The 21,188-nt window shown below is 45.6% G+C and overlaps 1 protein-coding gene across 1 annotated transcript in view; it reads right to left on the reverse strand.

The window, feature by feature from the left end:
• lrrc7 (leucine rich repeat containing 7) overlaps window positions 1-21,188 on the reverse strand; it is a 278,045-nt gene that overhangs the window by 222,137 nt on the left and 34,720 nt on the right. The window contains exon 5 of the mRNA XM_068036431.1: window positions 2,637-2,693. Within this exon, the coding sequence (XP_067892532.1) occupies window positions 2,637-2,693 (57 nt within the window). The remainder of the gene's footprint in view (window positions 1-2,636; window positions 2,694-21,188) is intronic.

Below are 21,188 nucleotides of genomic sequence, written 5' to 3' on the forward strand. Positions count from 1 at the left end.
AGCTGCCAGTGCAGAGGGCGCATCACGTATTAGCACCCGGAAAAAATCTAGGAAAAGCACCTAGATGGATGAATATTTAGTCTGCATGGAAAGGGTTGCATTTGGTGTCACATGCAATGAAGAAGTACTTTTATATCACAACATCTCCCTCCTTTCATTAATGCCTTTCAGGATGTAATTTAAACCCTGCCTCTGTGAAGGGGCTAGAAACGAGGGACCAAGCTGTGAGCACTCAATGCTTTAGCCTTGCCACTGTGTGATGCGCACGTGGTGAAGGGCCATGGAGTGCAAAAGGAAGGAAGGCAACAACAGTGCTGTATAAAGGTACGGCTTTATTGTAGTGGCTAGCAAAGATAGTAAGGGTCATAGCAAGCATGAATGTGTAAAGGCTTCTTAAGCCTATCTCATGGCATCTTTCTTTCTGTTCCTGGGGGCTTTCATCTGGCACTGCCTGGGCAGTGTCCTCCTCCGCATCCTCATTGTTGGAGAAGGAATCACGATCCACGATATTCTCACTGCACAATGTATCCCCCTCTGTAGTGCCAGGTCGTGTAGTGCACAGCAGACCACCATGATATGCAAGACCCTCGCTGGGGCATACCAGATCAAACCAGGCAATGGAATCTCATTTTCAAGAGACCAATGGCCTGCTCAATGGTTGCCCAGATAGTCCTGTGGCAGGTGCTGTATTTCGCTTCTGCATTCCTCACAGGCGTCAGTAGCCATGTCCTCAGTGGGTAGCCCTTGTCTCCCAGCATCCATCCCTGAAGGTGCATGGGGGGGGAGGTGGGGGGGGGGTGCGGTGGGTGGCCAGAAAAGCTCTAGCGCCTGGGACTGCTGAAGTATGTAGGCATTGTGGCTGCTTCCCGGGAATCGTGCACAGACCTGCATGATCTGTTTGTGGTGGTTGCAGACCAGTTGCACATTGAATGAATGGAAGCCCTTCCTGTTGATGAAGGCTGCTAGCTGGTCTGCAGGAGCCTTGATGGCCACATGCGTGCAGTCTATCACACCCTGCACCTGGGGAATCCAGCAATGGCCCCAAATCCTAAGGCCCTCTAAGCTTGACTGTTTGGATGGGTCAGTAGCGCACATGGTCGCCTGCCCTCTTGAACGTGGCATTGGTGACCTCCTTGATGCACCGATGCACCGCAGTCTGTGACATCTCATACACATCTCCACTGGATCTCTGGAAAGGTCCAGAGGCGCAGAAGTTCAGTGTCATGGTGACCTTCAGCGCTACTGGCATTGTGTGTCCACCAAGAGCCATGGGCTCAGCTCATCCTGCATCATGACACATAGATCAGTGATGGACTCTCTGGAGACACAAAGTCTTTGTAGGCACTGCCGCTCTGACCCTCTGCACCCTTCTCCAGCATTCCAACACTGAAGCTGGCCCTTCTAGGGCCCTGAGGATGCTGAGGTTCTGCTGCTGGTGCTTGGACCTCCCTTTCTCTTTGCTGCTCCTCCTCCACAACTGGGGCCCCAAAGCCAGGGTGAATGAAACGCATGGAAGTATGCCTTTCCCTGTGTTCAAGGCCTTCACAGCCAATGGCACCCACTTCTTCCCCTCAGTTGTCACCTCGAAGGAGGCAGCACTTGCCCGATGGGACATGATATGCCTCCCATGTAGTGGGGGCACATTTGTCGCACTCCTCAGACTGATTTCTGATGCCCTCTCTCTTCTACCCTCCCTGGCAATCGATGCTGCCTCACCTGATGGCTTCCCTTTGCAGCCAGAACTGAATTCCCGCCTCCTTGTCATCTTCTGTAAGTAGGGTAGGCTTTGAAGGCCTGGGGTTCCCATGCAGCATCAGCTAAATGCAAAATGAAGAATAAAATTGCTGCCACTTAGGCTTTTAACTGCCTTAATTACCTTCCTGCCGCGTGGATGTGCGAAGCCCACCCGCCATGTCGGCCGCTGGCAGTAAAATACGGACAGGTCGTCATGACCTCGGACTTTTGGTCCAATGTCCTCTGTCCTTATTTTGTGCTCCTCACTCGTCTCCATTCCCGTCCCCAATGTTCCCATAAAGTTCAGCCCTGTGTATGAATGTGAGTTTGTATCTGTGTGCATGTATATAAATAAGTTTGTGCGTTTGTGAGAGAGAGAGGGTATCTGTGTGAGTATGTATGCATGTGTGAGTGTATGTGTCAGTGTGTGTGAGCGTGTGTGTGTGTGAATATGTACCCGCAGAGATGCACGCACACTTGAGATACATTGGGTAAGGACAAGTCCAAGTTTTATTGTCATGCCCCCACGGTTTACCTGTCTGTTGACACCCACTGGCTAGGTTCAGACAGGAAGAATGGCCATCTAGGTAAGATACTAAAGTGCAGCAGCCAGGATCAGTGGAATCGTAGCTCATCATGCACCTTTATGAGATGACAGGTGAGAAGAGGAAACACTGGGAAAAAAAAGTTTTAGTCTGACTGCTTGTTTCCAGCACTATTCAAAACATTTCAGTACCTGATTCATGTTATCACTTTCTCAGTTCCTCAAGCTTGCAGTTTTCAATTAGGGGTATTCAGTGAATTTCAAGATCATTTTCATGGTACAAATCTGACCACTTCAGTATTCCAGATTCAACTAACATCACTAGCAGTCACTTGTTAAACCTTGTGTATTAACTTACTTTGGTAGAGTTTTCAGGTGATTTTCTCTTAGCTCCAGAATGCGTAGCTTGGTGAGTCTAAAAAATACAAAATCAAAATCTTAGAGTCACAAAGTCATAGAGTTATACAGCACAGAAACAGGCCCTTCGACCCATCGTGTCCATGCCAGCCATCAAGCACCTATCTATTCTAATCCCATTTTCCAGCACTTGGCCTGTAGCCTTGTATGCTATGACGTTTTAAGTACTCATCTAAATATTTCTTAAATGTTGTGAGGGTTCCTGCCTCTACCACCTCTTCAGGCAGTGCATTCCAGATTCCAACCACCCTCTGGGTGAAAATCTTTTTCCTCAATTCCCTTCTAAACCTCTTGCCCCTTACCTTAAATCTATGCCTCCTGGTTATTGACCCTCCGCTAAGGGAAAAAGTTTCTTCCTATCTACCCTATCTATGCCCCTCATAATTTTGTATACAAAATCTTCAAAATGTACTTCTGAGAAATATTAGAACATTATCATGTTACAATTTTTTCAACATTTCTTGGGGCTGATAATGTGGTCCAGGTGCAAGGGGACATGTACTTGTGCTTCACTGAATGGACCTGGACATCAATACCATAATGGCTGGTTACATGGAACAGTTGGCTAAGGACTGCAAGTGAGCAGGTATACTTATTACACATGATATTAAGTAGCAACCAGAAGAAGGTAGAACTGGTCAGAGTCAAAGAATACATTTGTAACAATTACCATAATATCATGGAATTTAAGGTAGATGGTGTGTAGTTGAAATATTCAACTTCATGTGAGGTGAAATAAGAAAACTGGACTGGACAACACCATTAGGGAAAAGTATAGAACAAAAGTGGGTCATGTTTAAAAATAATATACACATAGTACATTATAACAATGACTACAGTTCAACAGTATCTCATTGGCTGTGGTTGTGAGAGGCACGATATCAATGCAAGTTCTTTTTTTTGTTTTATTCATTTGTTGGATGTGGGTGTCTCTGGCTAGGCCAGCATTTATTGCCCATCCCTAATTGCCCTTGAACTGAGTGGCTTTCAAGAGGACATTTTAAGAGTCAACCACATTTCTGTGGGTCTGGAGTCACGTGTAGGCCAGAGCAGGTAAAGATGGCAGATGTCCTTCCCTAAAGGACATCAGTAAACCAGATGGGTTTTTCACAACAATCGACAATGGTGCATGGTCATCATTAGACTAGCTTTTTAATTCCAGATTTATTAATTGAATTCAAATTTCACCATCTGCCGTGGTGGGATTCGAACCCATGTCCCCAGAGCATTAGACAGGGCTCTGGATTACTAGTCCAGTGTCATTACTACTACGTCACCGCTTACCCCTAATTACAGAACAGACATGTACCAATAGGGAAGATGGATAAGAAAGGGGAAAGTCTTTTGTGGACAATAGTGGAAATAATTGAAGTAAGAAGAAAAAAAAATGTTCATAAAGTGTAAAATTGCGGGTAGCACAATGGACTGAGACAAACATTAGAAATAAGCAAAGAAAGAGTTCAGGAACACAAAAATAGAAAATAAGGATGGGTCAGCAGAGATTATTAAAAGAAATGCCCAGCATATATATACTTTCTTTGGCCTCCTTATCTCGAGAGACAATGGGTAAGCGCCTGGAGGTGGTCAGTGGTGTGTGGAGCAGCGCCTGGAGTGGCTATAAAGGCCAATTCTAGAGTGACAGGCTCTTCCATAGGTGCTGCAGAAAAATTTGTTTGTCGGGGCTGTTACACAGTTGGCTCTCCCCTTGCGCTTTTGTCTTTTTTCATGCCAACTGCTAAGTCTCTTCGACTCGCCACACTTCAGCCCCGCCTTTATGGCTGCCCGCCATAAATATATTTGCAGCAAATAGGCAAAAAAATTAGAAAATAAAGAAAACTCAAAAGTGAAATTATGTGGTGATAGCAGAGTATGGAGTACGAATGAATCCTTCTTTTCTGTGTTCAGAGATCATCGTGGGAAATCTCCCTAGCACAGAAGTTGAATTTGTGGGTTTTGGGGGGGAGGTGGGGAGGAGGTGGAGGAAGTAATAAAAGGAATAGAAATTTCAAATAAGGTAATAGGTTAAGAGAAGACTCCAGCCCAGATAACTTACATGAGCACTAATAGAAATGGCCAGCAAGATCAGTCACGTTTTCTATTATCTTTTGGTTATCATTAGAAATGAGAGTAGTGCCGATATCCAACAACCATTGGTACAGAATCAGAGGCGGAAATTTCCTGAGGGTTCTCCTAAGCATCTGCCAAAGTCACAGCAGATAATTAGCAGAACCCCTATGGAAATTCAACCTCCAATTATCTTAAAACTTGGAAGCCTCTCCAGCACAAGCATTCATGTATTATGTTCCTAACAAACTGTAACATTAACTTCAATTACATCATGGTTCTCTACGATACCTCATTCCTTATGAAAGAAAGAACTTGCATTTATTTAATGCCTTTCATGGCCTCGGGATATCCCAAAGTGCTTCATGACCAATGAAGTGACTTTGAAGTGTAGTCACTGTTGTAGGGAAATGCAACAGCCAATTTACACATAGTAAGGTCCCACACACAATAAGATAAATGACCGGATAATCTGTTGGTGAGGGATAAATGCTGTCCAGCACACTGGGAAAGCCCCCCTGGTCTTCTTTGAATAGTGCCATGGGATGTTTTATAACCACCTGAGGGAGTACACAGAGTTTATTTGAAAACACTCATCAAAATGTTCCAACAGTGCAGCACCCCCTCTATAGTTTACTGAAGCATCAAGTGCTCATAATTTTCTCAGGCGGTGGTGTAGTGATATTGTCATTGGACTAGTAATCCAGAGGGCTAGGCGAATGCCCTGGGGACATGGGTTCGAATCCCACCATAGGAGATGGTGAAATTTGAATTCAATTAATAAATGTGGAATTAAAAAGTTAGTCTAGTGGTGATCATGAAACCATTGTCAATTGTTGTAAAAACCCATCTGGTTCACTAATGTCCTTCAGGGAAGGAAATCTGCTGTCCTTACCTGGTCTGGTCTACATGTGACTCCAGACCCACAGCAATATGGTTGACTCTTACATGCCCTTCGAAATGGCCTAGCAAGCCATTCAGTTGTATCAAACTGCAGTGAAGTCTAAGAAAAGAAATGAAACCGAATGGACCACCAGGCATCAGACCTAGGTACTGGAAATGATTACCACCTATACCCCCCCTCCCCGCCTTGATTGATGAATCAGTGTTTCTCCATGTTGAACACCAATTGGAAGAAGCACTAAGGGTAGCAAGGGCACAGAATGTACTCTGGGTGGGGGACTTCAATGTCCATCACCAAGAGTGGCTTGGTAGCACCACTACTGACAGAACTGGCTGAGTCCTAAAGGACACAGCTGCTCGACTGGGTCTGCGGCAGGTGGTTCGGGAACCAGCAAGAGGGAAAAACCTACAACTGTCACAGATGCATCTGTCCATGACAGTATTGATAGGATTGACCACTGCACAGTCCTTGTGGAGACGAGGTCCCGCCTTCACATTGAGGGCACTCACCATCGTGTTGTGTGGCACTACCACAGTGCTAAATGGAATAGATTTAGAACAGATCTAGCAACTCAAAACTGGGCGTTATAGTCCATCAGCAGCAGCAGAATTGTATTCAACAACAATCGGTAACCTCATGGCCCAGCATATTTCCCACTCCACCATGACCATTAGCTGGGGGACCAACCCTGGTTCAATGGTGCAGGAGGGCATGCCAGAAGCAGCACCGGGCATACCTCAAAATGAGGTGTCAACCTGGTGAAGCTACAACACAGGACTGCTTGCATGCCAAACAGCGGAAGAAGCATACAATAGATAAGGCTAAGTGATCCCACAACCAACGGATCAGATTTAAGCACTGCAGTCTTGTAACATCCAGTCACAAATGGTGGTGGACAATAAAACAACTAACTGGAGGAGGAGGCTCTACAAATATCCCCATCCTCAACAATGGGGCAGCCCAGCATATCAGTGCAAAAGACAAGGCCGAAGCATTTGCATCCATCTTCAGCCAGATGATCCATCTTGGCCTCTTCCTGAGGTCCCCAGTATCACAGATGCAGTCTTCAGCCAATCCAATTCACTCCACATGATATTAAGAAACAGCTGAAGGCACTGAATGCTGAAAAGACTATGGGCCCTGACAACATTATGACAAAAGTACTGAAGACTTGTGCTCCAGAACTAGCCACACCACTAGCCAAGCTGTTCCAGTATAGCCACAACACTGGCATCTACCTAGGTAAATTGCCCAGGTATGTCCTGTCCACAAAAAGCAGGACAAAATCCAACCCAGCCAATTACTGGCCCATCTCAATCTACTCTCAATCATCAGCTATATGATGGAAGGGGTCGTCGATAGTGCTAGCAGGCGACACTTGCTCAGCAATAACCTGCTCACTCACGCTCAGTTTGAGTTCTGCCAGGGCCACTCAGCTCCTGATATTATTACATCCTTGGTCCAAATATGGACAAAAGAGCTGAACTCCAAAGGTGAGTTGAGAGTGACTGCCCTTGACATCAAGGCAGCAGTTGACTGAATATGGCATCAAGAAGCCCTAGCAAAACTGCAGTCAATGGGAATCAGGGGAAAACGCTCCGCTGGTTGGAGCCATACCTAGCACAGAGGAAGATGGTTGTGGTTCTTGGAGGACAATCATCTTAGTCCCAGGCCATTACTGCAGGAGTTCTGAAGGGTAGTGTCTTAGGCCCAACCATCTTCAGCTGCTTCATCAATGATCTTCCCTTCATCATTAGGTCAGAAGTGGGGATGTTTGCTGATGATTGCACAATGCTCAGCACCATTCATGACTCCTCAGATACTGAAGCAGCCCATGTCCAGATGCAGCAAGACCTGGACAACATCCAGGCTTGGACTGATAAGTGGCAAGTAACATTTGTACCACACAAGTGCCAGCCAATGACCATCTCAAACAAAAGCGCATCTAACCATCTCCCCTTGACATTCAATGGCATTACCATCACTGAATCCCACCCTATCAACATCCTGGGGGTTCCCCATGACCAGAAACTGAACTGGGCCAGCCACATAAATATTGTGGCTACAAAAGCAGGTCAGAGGCTGGGAATTCTGCAGTGAGTAACTCACCTCCTATCTCCCCAGTGCCTGTCAGTCATCTACAGGGCACATGTAGGAGCGTGATGGAATACTCTCCACTTGCCTGGATGGGTGCAGCTCCAACACACAAGAGGCTTGACACCATCCAGGACAAAGCAGCCCGCTTGAATGGCACCCCATCCACCACCTTCAACATTGACTCCCTCCAGGACCAATGCACAGTAGCAGCAGTGTGTTCTATAACCAGATGCAGTACAGCAACTCACCAAGGCTCCTTTGACAGCAGCTTCCAAACCTGCAACCTCTACCACCTAGAAGGACAAGGACAGCAGATGCATGGGAACACCACCACCTGCAGGTTCCCCTCCAAGCCACACACCATCCTGACGTGGAAATATATCACCGTTCTCTCACTGTCTCTGGGTCAAAATCCTGGAACTCCCTTCCTAACAGCACTGTTGGTGTACCTACATCCCAAAGACTGCAATGGTTCAAGAAGGCAGCTCACCGTTAGCTTCTCAAGGGCAATTAGGGATGGGCAATAAATGCTGGCCTAGCCAGCAACACCCACATCCCATGAACAAATAAATTAAAAAGAGTCTCATTGGATTGGAACCCACAGCCTTCTACCTCAGAGCGGAAAGTACTCTAACTGAACCAAGACTAACACCATTATTACACATATCCTGAAGCAGAAATGTGGAACAAGACAAATTCCTCGCACAAAGTTCAAGTCCAAATTCCCAAAATATATTTAAACAAATTGCGTTTTTGTGTGGTATCAGTAGGGCCTTAATTCAACATCATTGTCACTGTTTGACAGGCATAGAATGAACACACCTATGATGTTTTTAACAGAGTGATGGCCTTCACCCAATTTGTGCATACGTTTGAACTGCTACTAAATTTGTCAAGGCTATTTTTTTTAGTTCTGGTGCCCACCTGAAATGATGGCAGGCTTCTTTTCAATATTGATATGTGGCCTGTGCTCCTTATCAAGAAATTCTTTAAGATTAATCAAGCTTTGACTAATCTTTCAGGCTCTGCTGTGGCTTAGCCACTTAATGGGACAGCTGAAGTCCATGGAAAAAACCAGCAGCTAAGTATTCTTAATTTACTATAATGTGGAGCCAACAGGAGCAAGAGTATTAATCCTGCCTCCACTTTAATACTGATGGCTGCTGCCAGCCCTTACTTGCCCCCATCCTTCTCTGAACTTACCCGTGGACTGAGCTAGATGAAATTTGAAGAGCCCAGACTGGCGAGCTATGTCAGGGTGCTCAACTGGTAATCGCAGCTAACCAAATTATTCTAATGTGACCTGAGGGTGAATTTAGGAGGATCCTCAAGCCTCTCTATCTTCAGGCACAAGTTCAGTGCACTGATTATTTAACATTCATTACCTGCGGCTTTGAATTTAGGCCCCCGTATTTCTTCCCATTTGCAATAAGGGTCTTTTACTGATTATTTTGATGCTCTTTCTAGGTGCCAGTGAGAAAAAAAAGGAGGTAACTGGTTGCTAAGAAAATGTCTCTCAACTCCAGGCACCATCACCTGATCATTTGAGTCATTTTAAGAGACAGCTCATCCATGCACCTAATGCTATACAATCCCTCAGCAAGTCCTACTATCTCCATGCAAGCAAACAAGAGAGCTGCCATGAGGTCACTGACCTTTGTCACTGACCTGCATCAGGGTACTATCTTGTTTATTCGCCAGTGTGGTGAAACCAGACAGAAACAAATAAAGGATATTGGAGCCCAAGGTCTCTCTTGGATCATTTGTGCTATTCCTGTGAGAGCACACAGCTCAGCTTAGATCTCAGTTAAAGGGGGCTCCTCTACAGTGTTCCACTACAGTTCTGTGTAGCAGTCAAACTTCCCTGCACAGATATTGACTCCTCTGTACTTATCAGGGTTCTTTCCATACTCCTAAAGAACCCTATGAATTGATGATACTCAGAATCTAGCATATCCTGGTTGACACCAATCCAAGAGCATCTAAGGGTAGCCTGGAGATAGGTCTCCAGCTAACTTCTCCCTGCTTCTCTGCTGCTCTGGCGCTTGTTCCTCCTTACTCCTGCTGCATTCTTCATCCAATGCTCCCTGCTCTAATTCTAATGCTACATCTTCCCTGAGAGCAGATATTCTTGAGCAGATGCTTGCTGCAGGAGAGGTGAGTGATGCTCTGTTGCATAAGGTAGATGGACACAGCTTCAGGTTCGGTTGTGTGAGGTAGATTGACACAGCCTTAGGCTCTGTTGTGCGAGGTAGATGGACACAGCCTCAGGCTCTGTTGTGTGAGGTAGATGGACACAGCCTTAGGCTCTGTTGTGCGAGGTAGATGGACACAGCCTTCGGCTCTGTTGTGCGAGGTAGATGGACACAGCCTTAGGCTCTGTTGTGCGAGGTAGATGGACACAGCCTCAGACTCTGTAAGCTGCTGCTCCTTAGCTGTCACTGTAGAAATCCAATGGAAATCAGTTTATTTCATTCTGTAAGGCTCTTCTAGTAGCATATTTCATTCGCCACAATATACCACAATGTGATGTGTGGTGTCATGTCCTGGGTTTCTCAGGAAAACTAATAATTTTTAAAGCTTTGTTTTGCGGGAAGAATGAAAAAACAGAAAACAAAAATCCTTTGACTTATCTAAAAGTCAAATCTGTAATCTTATCTATTATCACATTCAACAATCAGATTACATCCCCAATGGTCCTATTCATAATGCTAATTTCCTAAGTGCTATCGAGAGAAAAGGCACCAAGAGATCCAATGGCCCTGTAATTAATGCAAAGGCGGGTTCTGGGGTGGGGGTGGGGATGGGACTGTGTATGTGAAACCTGGAAGTGGGCGGCACAGTGGCGCAGTGGTTAACACTGCAGCCTCACAGCTCCAGCGACTCAGGTTCAATTCTGGGTACTGCCTGTGTGGAGTTTGCAAGTTCTCCCTGTGTCTGCGTGGGTTTCCTCCGGGTGCTCCGGTTTCCTCCCACATGCCAAAGACTTGCTGGTTGATAGGTTAATTGGCCTTTATAAATTGCCCCTAGTATAGGTAGGTGGTAGGGAAATATAGGGACAGGTGGGGATGTGGTAGTCATGTGGAATTAGTGTAGGATTAGTATAAAATGGGTGGTTGATGGTCGGCACAGACTCGGTGGGCCGAAGGGCCTGTTTCAGTGCTGTATCTCTAAACTAAACTAAACTAAACTAAAGATAGTGGGTCGGATTGTCCAATTTCAACTTGATGGAATCATTACATTTCTCATTCTGGGTTTTGTGCCTTCAAGTTGTATGGTGAAAATTCAGATGATGCCAACTGACAGTCCACTATTTAAAGGGGCCAATGCAGAAGTTGTATTTGGAGGAGCCAGGAAGTGTTTAGCAGGGATGCACAAAGAGCAAGGGCAACACTCAGATTCAATGATGCTTCCTTTGAATTACTGCTGCGAGTAGTCAGGAGCTGATGTGACACACATTTTCCCAGCAAAGGGAGGAAGAAACTTGCTGCTGTCACCAGCAAGGCATGGTTGGATGTCAGTTTAAGGGGGCTCCTCTAGAGTGAGATGGTAAGGAGGAGGTGCATTGTGCCCCTGTCCTGAATGCAGTGCTGGAAGAGGTTTAATGACCGAACAGAGGGAGGAAAAGTAAGTACTCATTCACCCACTTCCTGTGGTGCAAATCTCCCTCCCACAATTCTATTTTGCCAAGTTTACGCCATTACATCACTCCGCACACCCACTTAATTTTCAGTAGCACCCATTCTTCACTTTACAAGCACTTCCCCATGTATCCATCCACCACTGCCATTCACTCAAATTCATGCAATGTGATACATTACATAGTGACCCTTAAACGCTTAGCATCAATCAGATGAATATGTGACCTTCATTCATTCACAGTCTATTTTATTGCCCCTTATAGGAGAAGAGAGTACAAAACACAAGAGACAGGGAGAGGACTAGAAGTGGCCCACTAGAAATTGTGCAGCTTATGGATGCAGAGCAGGACACCATAGAGATAAGTGACACATCTATGTCACTGTTAATTGATGATAGAGAGACAGGGAGCTCACAGATGATTGGTAACAGAATTAAAAATATCTCTGATGCACATTCTGACTTTGTTTCATCAATAACTGAATGATGAGAAGACCGAGTATGGTGATTGTCAAGATTGTTACTTTGCCACGACTAATTCATATCTCTTTCTTTTGCCTTCCAGGGTCTTCACGTGAAGAGCAAGAGTCGCTAGAAATGCATGAGGCTGATTCCACAGAAGACCTCATTCTTCCGAGGGTGCACTGTTACATTACGTACAGCCATGCAGCAGTGCAAATTCTTTCACTTGGTGGATCCAGTTAGAGAGTTAGTTGGGTTTTCACCTGTTGATTCACAATTCACAAATGAGGATGAGCAGACATTGTTGGCAGGGATCGCAGTGGAGAGTTCGTTTTGGAGGGGTGCAATTCTCTCCAAGCTCAGCTCAGCTGAACACAGATGCTGAACCCGGCGATCACTGATGAGAAAGCAAATGCTGGAGGTACATCAGCAACATTGCGAAGTACTGACAGCTATGCCATGCATGTGCCACAATAACAGAGCGGCTGGAGGAGACCAACTTGATTCCTAATGGATTGGTGGCACAGGTAACTGTGAAATTGTCTGCCATGGAGAGAGTAGCAACCTCCATGGAGCTTTAAGCCAGGCTCTCAAATGAGTCCATACCAGCCATGACCATTGATGGGCAGACTTTAGATGCCAAAATATCTGCTGCCTTAAACAGGATGGCAAATACCTTATCTGTTGTCTTACAACACATCACTGCTCTGCACCAAGCTGATCTGCAGCAGAGTGGTTGGAATAATCTGGTGCTGACTCAGGAGAGATATGACGCGAAAAGGGACATGGAAGTGGAAACTCCACTCAAAGCGTTCCCACTTCTCACCCACTGCCGAGCCCTTTGCCAGTACCTGATGTGGTGTCTTCTTTCCAGTCTCCCCAGCACAGGTACAGATGGAGCAGTCTTTGGCAGGGCCCTCAGGGGCTCTGAAACTCAGAGGGTGTCAAAAGCACTCAGCAGTCAAGGCAGGACCCTGAGCAGCCTACCTCTACCTCTGCTGAATGTACACAGGATTCACCACATAGACGTGATAGAATACATAAATTAAAGCAATTTTAATTCACCAAGGGTATGCATGTGGATGTTCAACTATATGTTATGCTGGTAAATTTCCCTTTTTTTAATAACATAAAATTTATTGGTTAGCATCACTTCCACGCCTTATTGAATCTTCAATGCCAATTTGCCTTTTCACTTGCTTCATGACGAATGTCAATACATGACGGGACCCATTGGGTGGATGTGCAATGGTTGTATGCATGGTTGAAGAATTGTTTTGTGCAAATGGAAAGGGGGTGGGGGTGGTGGTCATGTTGGAAGTGGGCCAATGGTAGTTTTCATTTGTAATTTTTTCCAGTCAAAATAACTCTGAGCTATAAGGACATCCTGGCAGTTGGTCTGGGATGGGAGCCCCCTTTTCATATTTCTCCTCCTCCTCTTCTTCAATGCTATTTTCATCATAGTCACTATTCACCTTTAATCATTTCTGCTGCACTACATTGTGCAGGATACACCACAGTAATATCATTCTTGACTACTTCATTGGTGAATATTGAAGGGTGCCTGCAGACCTATCAAGGCACCTGAAGTGCATCTTCAAAATGCCAATGGTTTGCTAGGTGACACACCTGGTTGTCCTAGGGTTCTCATTGTAGTGCTCCTATGCCTCATTAATGAGGTTCCTCACAGGGGGCATGAGCCAAATTTGAAGGGGGTATCCCACGTCTTGAACAAGCCATCTTTAATTCTGTTTCCTTGAATGAAAAATCAGGAATTCTGGACTGCCGTATGTAAAAAAACATCATGACAGCTCCCAGGGAATCTGCTACAAACCTGCATGAACCTCTTCTTGTGATTGTACACCAGTTGCACATTAGTGCAATAAAATCACTTGCAGTTGATAAAAATTCTTGGTTGATGTAGTGGTCTGCGGATTGTCACGTATGTGCCCTATACCTGTGGGAAGCCAACCACAGAGGTGAATGTGAGTGTCCACTCTTTCTGACTATTGTTGTCACAGGGAAAGTTGACATAAGTCAACACCCTGGCAACAATCCATCCATGACCTGCCATAAACATTTACAGGAAGAGATGTCTCCAGTAATGCACTGGAGGGAGCCAAAGGCAAAGAAATTGTGGGTGGTAGTGATTTTTACAGCCATGGGCAATCATGACCACCAGGTCCAGCAGAGACCAGCTCTCCTTGAAGGAGGCTGCAGATTTCAGCAACAACTTGCCATATCATCTGATTCTATGGAAGCACTGCTCTTCTGATGGTTAGGGAAACTGAGACTCTGTCTTTAGACCTTGTCATGTGGGTAGTGCCTCCTGACACCTTGTCACTCTGAGATTCTCCTCTCTGCTGTTCTCCACTCTGTTCTCCTCTCTGCGACGTGCCTACAGGTCCCATCACAGCCTGACATGGACAGTAATTGTCTTCCTCCTCCGATGTCAAAAGCATAAACGGTGTTCCCAATCCTGATGGTGTCTATTTGAGAGCCTCTAAACTTCTCAAAAATCTCTATGCTGACAAGAACTCTGCAAAATGTTTGCGTAAAGCAACTAACAAAGCAGCTGTAAGCACTGAGCCTCGATTGATATAGGGCAATCAGAGTGGTGCCCTTCAATCTCATCGCTGTTTCACTGGTGAGTTCCTGGATCCCCAGGAAACCCATGCTGGTGGCGTTAAATTCAAATGCCTGTTTAATTTAATTGAAAATTGGCTCATTACCATGTGCTGATGATGTTAAAGGCTGTAATAATTACTGATGCACCTGGCCCAGCAATCATGCTGACTCCAATGAGCAAGTTACTCACACGCAGCCAAATGTGCCTCTGTTAAATCCAGAAGTTGGAGCTGGGTTGTGGTCACACTTCAAATGTCACTTTCCACCCAATCCCAACCCACCCATTCATGGAGGGTGGGTGGAGGGGGGGAGGGGGGTTGGTTAGTGGTGGTGGGTGGGTTTGCTGTGGTTGAAACTTCCCCCATTGTGTCAGGTTTATGTTGCATATTTTGGGCTTCGAATGATGTCAGACCAATGTTGACATGCTAATGAGGTAGATGGGGGTCTCCCTGGCTATCCTATTTCAATTTCCTGTTCTTGTGTCCCTGGGGAACCCATTTGTAGTGATGTCCCAAGAGGCTGCAGAGGTGCAGATGCCAGGCATAAGGCGAAGAGAGGCAAAGTGGTTAGTCACCTAGTTGATGTAAAGGGACCCAATAGGTTTGCAGCAGCCAATAGGGCCCAAGGCCAATGGCCAGATCTACAGCTGCACCCCTGTTTCCATATCCAATTCCTGGTACAAGTCCCTGCCAAAGGACTAGCTTATGCAAGGGTTAAACTGGTTAATGGCTCAACCTGCTAAATGTGGGTGCACGTTGGCCTGGAGATGCAGGATGCATTTCTTGTGCAATTCACATATCCAGTGGCTGGGGTGGGGTGGGGTGGGGTGGGGGAGGAGTTGCCACATCCGATACTTGTGTCAAAATTCAGTTTCATTTTTACCCTGAGGGGAAGGTACCTATCTGGTCAATGCTCAGCACCTTCACACAGCTACCCAGCTGGTATTAACCTTTTGTCAATTCTAATGAGCATTGACCTTAAACACTGGGTGGAATTTTCGCAGGCCGGGCGATGCAGGTTTGGGCCAAGGGTCCAGGCAACCTTTGGAAAATTTGCAGAAAATGTCGCTGAGCTAGTATCCTGACATGTTCCCACTTTCTTCTGTCTTTCCCAGAGTGGGTTGGTAATGAAGTTGGAAATGCCCACGGCTAAGGGGAGAAGCGAGTTAAAGTACTTAAGAAGGTAATTAAAAGCAATTTTGCACATGGATTACCTCCTTCCCAACAGCAGAGCAGTACCACATTGTGCCTCCAACCCAGCAGTTTGGAGAAAGCAAATGTGCAGTGGGAGGAACTTCCTTAATGAAACTAACAAATTGAGAAGGCTTTGATCAGTTACACTGAAGGGCTCCAGCCATGGCCAGGTGAGAGGCTGCTGTTCAAAGCACTTCTTCTCTCACAGAGTGCTATCACTGCTTGATAGGTAATTGCCAAATGCTTGGAAGGCACTTCACCTGACAAGCACTTCACCCACCTTAAGCTGCACTTTCCTGCTGCCAGCCTTCAGAGCAGAATGGAAGCAGCTTATGCAGCTCAACCTTCCACCTCTGCTGAGGGTCAAAGGCAGGGGCATATGCTCCTCCACAGGGCAAAACATAGAAACATAGAAAATAGGAGCAGGAGTAGGCCATTTGGCCCTTCGAGCCTGCTCCGCCATTCATTATGATCATGGCTGATCATCCAACTCAGTAGCCTGTTCCGGCTTTCGCCCCATACCCTTTGATCCCTTTAGACCCAAGAGCTATATCTAACTCCTGTTTGAAAACATTCAATGTTTTGGCCTCAACTGCTTTCTGTGGTAGCAAATTCCACAGGCTCACCTCTCTCTGGGTGAAGAAATTTCTCCTCATCTCAGTCCTGAAAGGTTTACCCCGTAGCCTTAGACTGTGACCCCTGGTTCTGGACTCCCCCACCATCGGGAACATCCTTCCTGCATTTACCCTGTCAAATCCTGTTAGAATTTTATAGGTTTCTATGAGATCCCCCCTCACTCTTCTGAACTCCAACTAATATAATCCTAACCGACTCAATCTCTCCTCATATGTCAGTCCCGCCATCCCAAGAATCAGTCTGGTGAACCTTCGCTGCACTCCCTCCAGAGCAAGAACATCCTTCCTCAGATAAGGAGACCAAAACTGCGCACAATATTCCAGGTGTGGCCTCACCAAGGCCCTGTATAATTACAGCAAGACACCCCTGCTTCTGTACTTGAATCCTCTCGCTATGAAGGCCAACATACTTTAGTTTAGTTTAGTTTAGAGATACAGCACTGAAACAGGCCCCAGCCCACCGAGTCTGTGCCGACCATCAACCACCCATTTATACTAATGCTACACAAATCCCATATTCCTACCACATTCCCACCTGTCCCTATATTTCCCTACCACCTACCTACACTAGGGGCAATTGCTAATGGCCAATTTACCTATCAACCAACAAGTCTTTGGCATGTGGGAGGAAACCGGAGCACCCGGAGGAAACCCACGCAAACACAGGGAGAACTTGCAAACTCCACACAGGCAGTACCCAGAATTGAACCCGGGTCACTGGAGCTGTGAGGCTGCGCTGCTAACCACTGCGCCACTGTGCCGCCCATACTAATTGCCTTTTTTACTGCTTGTTGCACCTGCATGCTTACCTTCAGCGACTAGTGTACGAGAACACCCAGGTCTCGCTGCATATTCCCCTCTCTTAGTTTATAGCCATTCAGATAATAATCTGCCTTCCTGTTTTTGCTACCAAAGTGGATAACCTCACATTTATCCACATTATACTGCATCTGCCATGCATTAGCCCACTCACTCAACTTGTCCAAATAACCCTGAAGCCTCTCTGCATCCTCCTCACAACTCACCCTCCCACCCAATTTTGTGTCATCTGCAAATTTGGAGATATTACATTTAGTTCCCTCATCTAAATCATTAATGTATATTGTGAATAGCTGAGGTAATAGCACCGATCCCTGCGGTATCCCACTAGTCACTGCCTGTCATTCGGAAAAAGACCCATTTATCCCTACTTTGTTTCCTGTCCGCCAACCAATTTTCTATCCATCGCAATACACTACCCCCAATCCCATGTGCTTTAATTTTACATGCTAATCTCTTATGTGGGACTTTGTCGAAAGCCTTCTGAGAGTCCAAATAAACCACATCCATTGGCTCCCCCTCATCAATTCTATTAGTTACATCCTCGAAGAATTCTAGTAGATTTGTCAAGCATGATTTCCCTTTCGTAAATCCATCCTGACTCTGTCCGATTTTACCACTATTCTCCAAGTGCTCTGCTATAAAATCTTTGACAATGGACTCTAGAATTTTCCCCACTACCGACATCAGGCTGACTGGTCTATAATTCCCTGCTTTCTCTCTATCTCCCTTTTTAAATAGTGGGGGTTACATTAGCTACCCTCCAATCTGTAGGAACTGTTCCAAAGTCTATAGAATCTTGGATGATGACCACCAATGCATCCACTATTTCTAGGGCCACTTCCTTAAGTACTCTGGGATGCATACCATCAGGCCCTGGGGATTTATCGGCCTTCAATCCCATCAATTTCCCCAACACCATTTCTCTACTAATACTGATTTCTTTCAGTTCCTCTCTCTCACTAAGCCCTGTGTTCCCCAACATTTCTGATATGATATTTGTGTTCTCCTTTGTGAAGACAGAACCAAAGTATGCATTTAGTTGGTCAGCCATTTCTTTATTCCCCATAATAAATTTCCCTGTTTCTGACTGTAAGGGACCTACATTTGTCTTCACCAATCTTTTTCTCTTTACATACCTATAGAAACTTTTACAGTCAGTTTTTATGTTCCCTGTAAGCTTGCTCTCGTACTCTATTTTCCCCTTCTTAATCAATCCCTTGGTCCTTCTTTGCTGAATTCTAAACTGCTCCCAATCCTCAAGTCTGTTGTTTTCCCTGGCAAATTTATATGCCTCTTCCTTGGATCTAATGCCATCTCTAATTTCCCTTGTAAGCCATGGTTTGGCTACCTTTCCCGTTTTACTTTTGCGCCAGACAGGGATAAACAGTTGTTGCAGTTCATCCGTGCACTCTTTAAATGTTTGCCTATCCACCATCATCCTTTAAGTAATGTTTCCCAAGGGATGACTATTGATCCAGCTGGCAGGAGGCAAGACCCCCAACTCAGGGTCTACAGGCAGAGGATTAGCTCTCTCCATATGCTTGAGCACACAGTGCCTCAGGAGGTTCAAGCTCTTATGGAAGATTGCTGCTGACATCTGCATCCTCCTGGAGCAAGGCATCCTTCCCAGTAGAGCAGGTGGGCACATATTGCCAGTGGCCAACAAGGTTCCAGCCACTGAGGCCCACCTGCCCCCACTCCGCATCTTTACCTCTCGCCAAGTTTTGTGCTCCCTTCTCTGGAAAGGAAAGAAAGCAGAGTGGTGTGAGTGCTCATAATGGCTAGTGTGCAGAGGAGGGAAGGATACCACTTGTGGAGGGTCACTATGAGGCATGGGTGCAAGAGGGAAATAGGCTGAGGACAAGCGTGAGTGTTTGCTGCTCAGATGGAGATGTGAGGTGCCTGCAGGGAGAGGAATAAGTGGATATGTAAGGCCAGTTGACCTGAGATGTTCTGTACAAGAGAAAGCTGGGCAAGTAAGACTGTGGAGATTGGCACCTGAAAGTGTTATGCCGCTCACCTGTCATGACTTCCTGAGGACCTGGATCCTCTTGGTGCACTGTCTCCCGGTTGGAGGATCACACTTCTGCTGCTCACTTCCTGGGCCATCTCCAACCACGCCTGCTTGGTTGGAGAGGTTGTCCATCTCACTGAAACATGTAAGATTCTAAAGGGGCTGGATAGGGTAGACACTGAGAGATTAATTCCGCTGGTCGGGGAATCTAAAATACGGGGGTACAGTGTCAGGATAAGGGACCGATCATTTAGGACTGCGATGAGGAGAAATTATTTCACTCAATGGGTTGTGAATCTTTGGAATTCCCTACCCCAGTGGGTTGTGGATACTCCATCGTTGAATACATTTAAGGCTGGGATAGACAAATTTTCGGTCTCTTAGGGAATCAAGGGATATGCCGAGTGGGCGGGAAAGTGGAGTTGAATCCTAAGATCAGGCATGATCATTTTTGAATGGCGGAGCAGGCTCAACAGGCCATATGATCTACTCCTGCTCATGTTTCTTGTGCTCTTATGCTCCTCCTCCTGTCCTTGGTGGAGCTCACCTCCCTCAGCTAGAACTCCAGGTAAGAGTGGGAGACCCAGTGGTGGGGTTGGGGGGGGGGAGGCGGAGGGGGTGCAGCTTTCCCACATCTCCTTACCATTCCTGTGGATACTGCATCCTGAAAAATCCAAGTGCTGCTAAGTTTTTCCAAATCATGCCATGGTCCCTTCAAACAGAAATCCTTCCTCCTACAAAATGACTGCATCATCTCGCCTGTCCTCCCTAATTGATCGGGCAGCCTGGAGGCAGGCTCTTAATTGCTTTGCTCTGGCAAAGAGCAACCGGAAGACTCGCTAATCTGGAGACTGAGTGCGGGACCTGAAAATTGTCCTGCCATTTAACCAGAGACAAAGGCAGTAAGATTCCATCCATTAACTCTGTTTCTCTCTCCACAGATGCTGCCAGACTGGTAAAGCATTTCCAGAATTTTCTGTTTTTATTTCTTGTTTCATGGTGCTGTGCACTGTGCATCAACAATGTGCAATTAATGATCTTGGATATTCTTAATCAGATAAATGACATTTTAAAAATGTATTCTGCTAGATTTTTTTGCAGTTAGCTTGAGGAGTACATATGTAACTGAATGAAATTTAACTAGAATAAAAATGTGAATATAGATGGATACTTCTCAGTATTTATTATTTATTGGCAACGAATGCCAAAAAGAATGAAAAAATAAATGAAACTAATTAATTATTTTCATCTGGGCTGGTGTGCGATCATGCTTCTTCCAGCTGTATGTAACTGGTTGAGCTGCTGAATATTAGATAGTATTTTTGGGAACTCCAGCTGAATCCAATTAGTTGGCTTTCACCTACGAGTTGTGACTCACATAGACTGTTGGTTCATCGAGGTTCATCATCTGGCAGAAGATTCACTGCTTGACTAATCCCTGTATGTGGGTGTAAATTAACATGTGCATAGTATTCTGATTTTTTCTATGGTGGAACATGTTTTCAGAATATTCAAACCTGGGATTACAACAATAGGCAATTTTTCTTCCCTGATGAGCTTTTGGACTGCTGGAAGTGGACTCGTGACTTTTATCCTTAAGATAAGCTGTGCTCTTTTGACTTTATTGAGAGCAAATCTGTTGTCAATCAATGAAGATTTTACAGCTAAAGTCCATTTTAAAATCTGGGAACTGATTTTAATGTCCATTGCATCCCATCTATTACATCCCATCCACAATCAAAACAGGCACAGAGAGGACAAAATTTGGGCAAAGAGCAGTTTTGCTGTTTACTGCCCTATTTGCCTGCCTTGGATTTTTCTGCTCAATTTGCCTACCATGGATTTTTCTGCTCAGGCCTAAGGTAGAAGTTCCCATCTCAACCTCATGAGAGCTTTATAACCAAATGTAATATAAGGCATTGAAATCCCCTGCTCCATTTTGTGGTCAGCACAGAAAATCTGGCATCCATGCTGCTGGGTACACACCTTCAAACAGGAATTTATTTAAAGGCCACATATATTTAAAACAGTGCCC

This window comes from Heterodontus francisci, chromosome 8, assembly GCF_036365525.1.
Source record: "Heterodontus francisci isolate sHetFra1 chromosome 8, sHetFra1.hap1, whole genome shotgun sequence".
Classification (NCBI taxonomy): Eukaryota; Metazoa; Chordata; class Chondrichthyes; order Heterodontiformes; family Heterodontidae; genus Heterodontus; species Heterodontus francisci.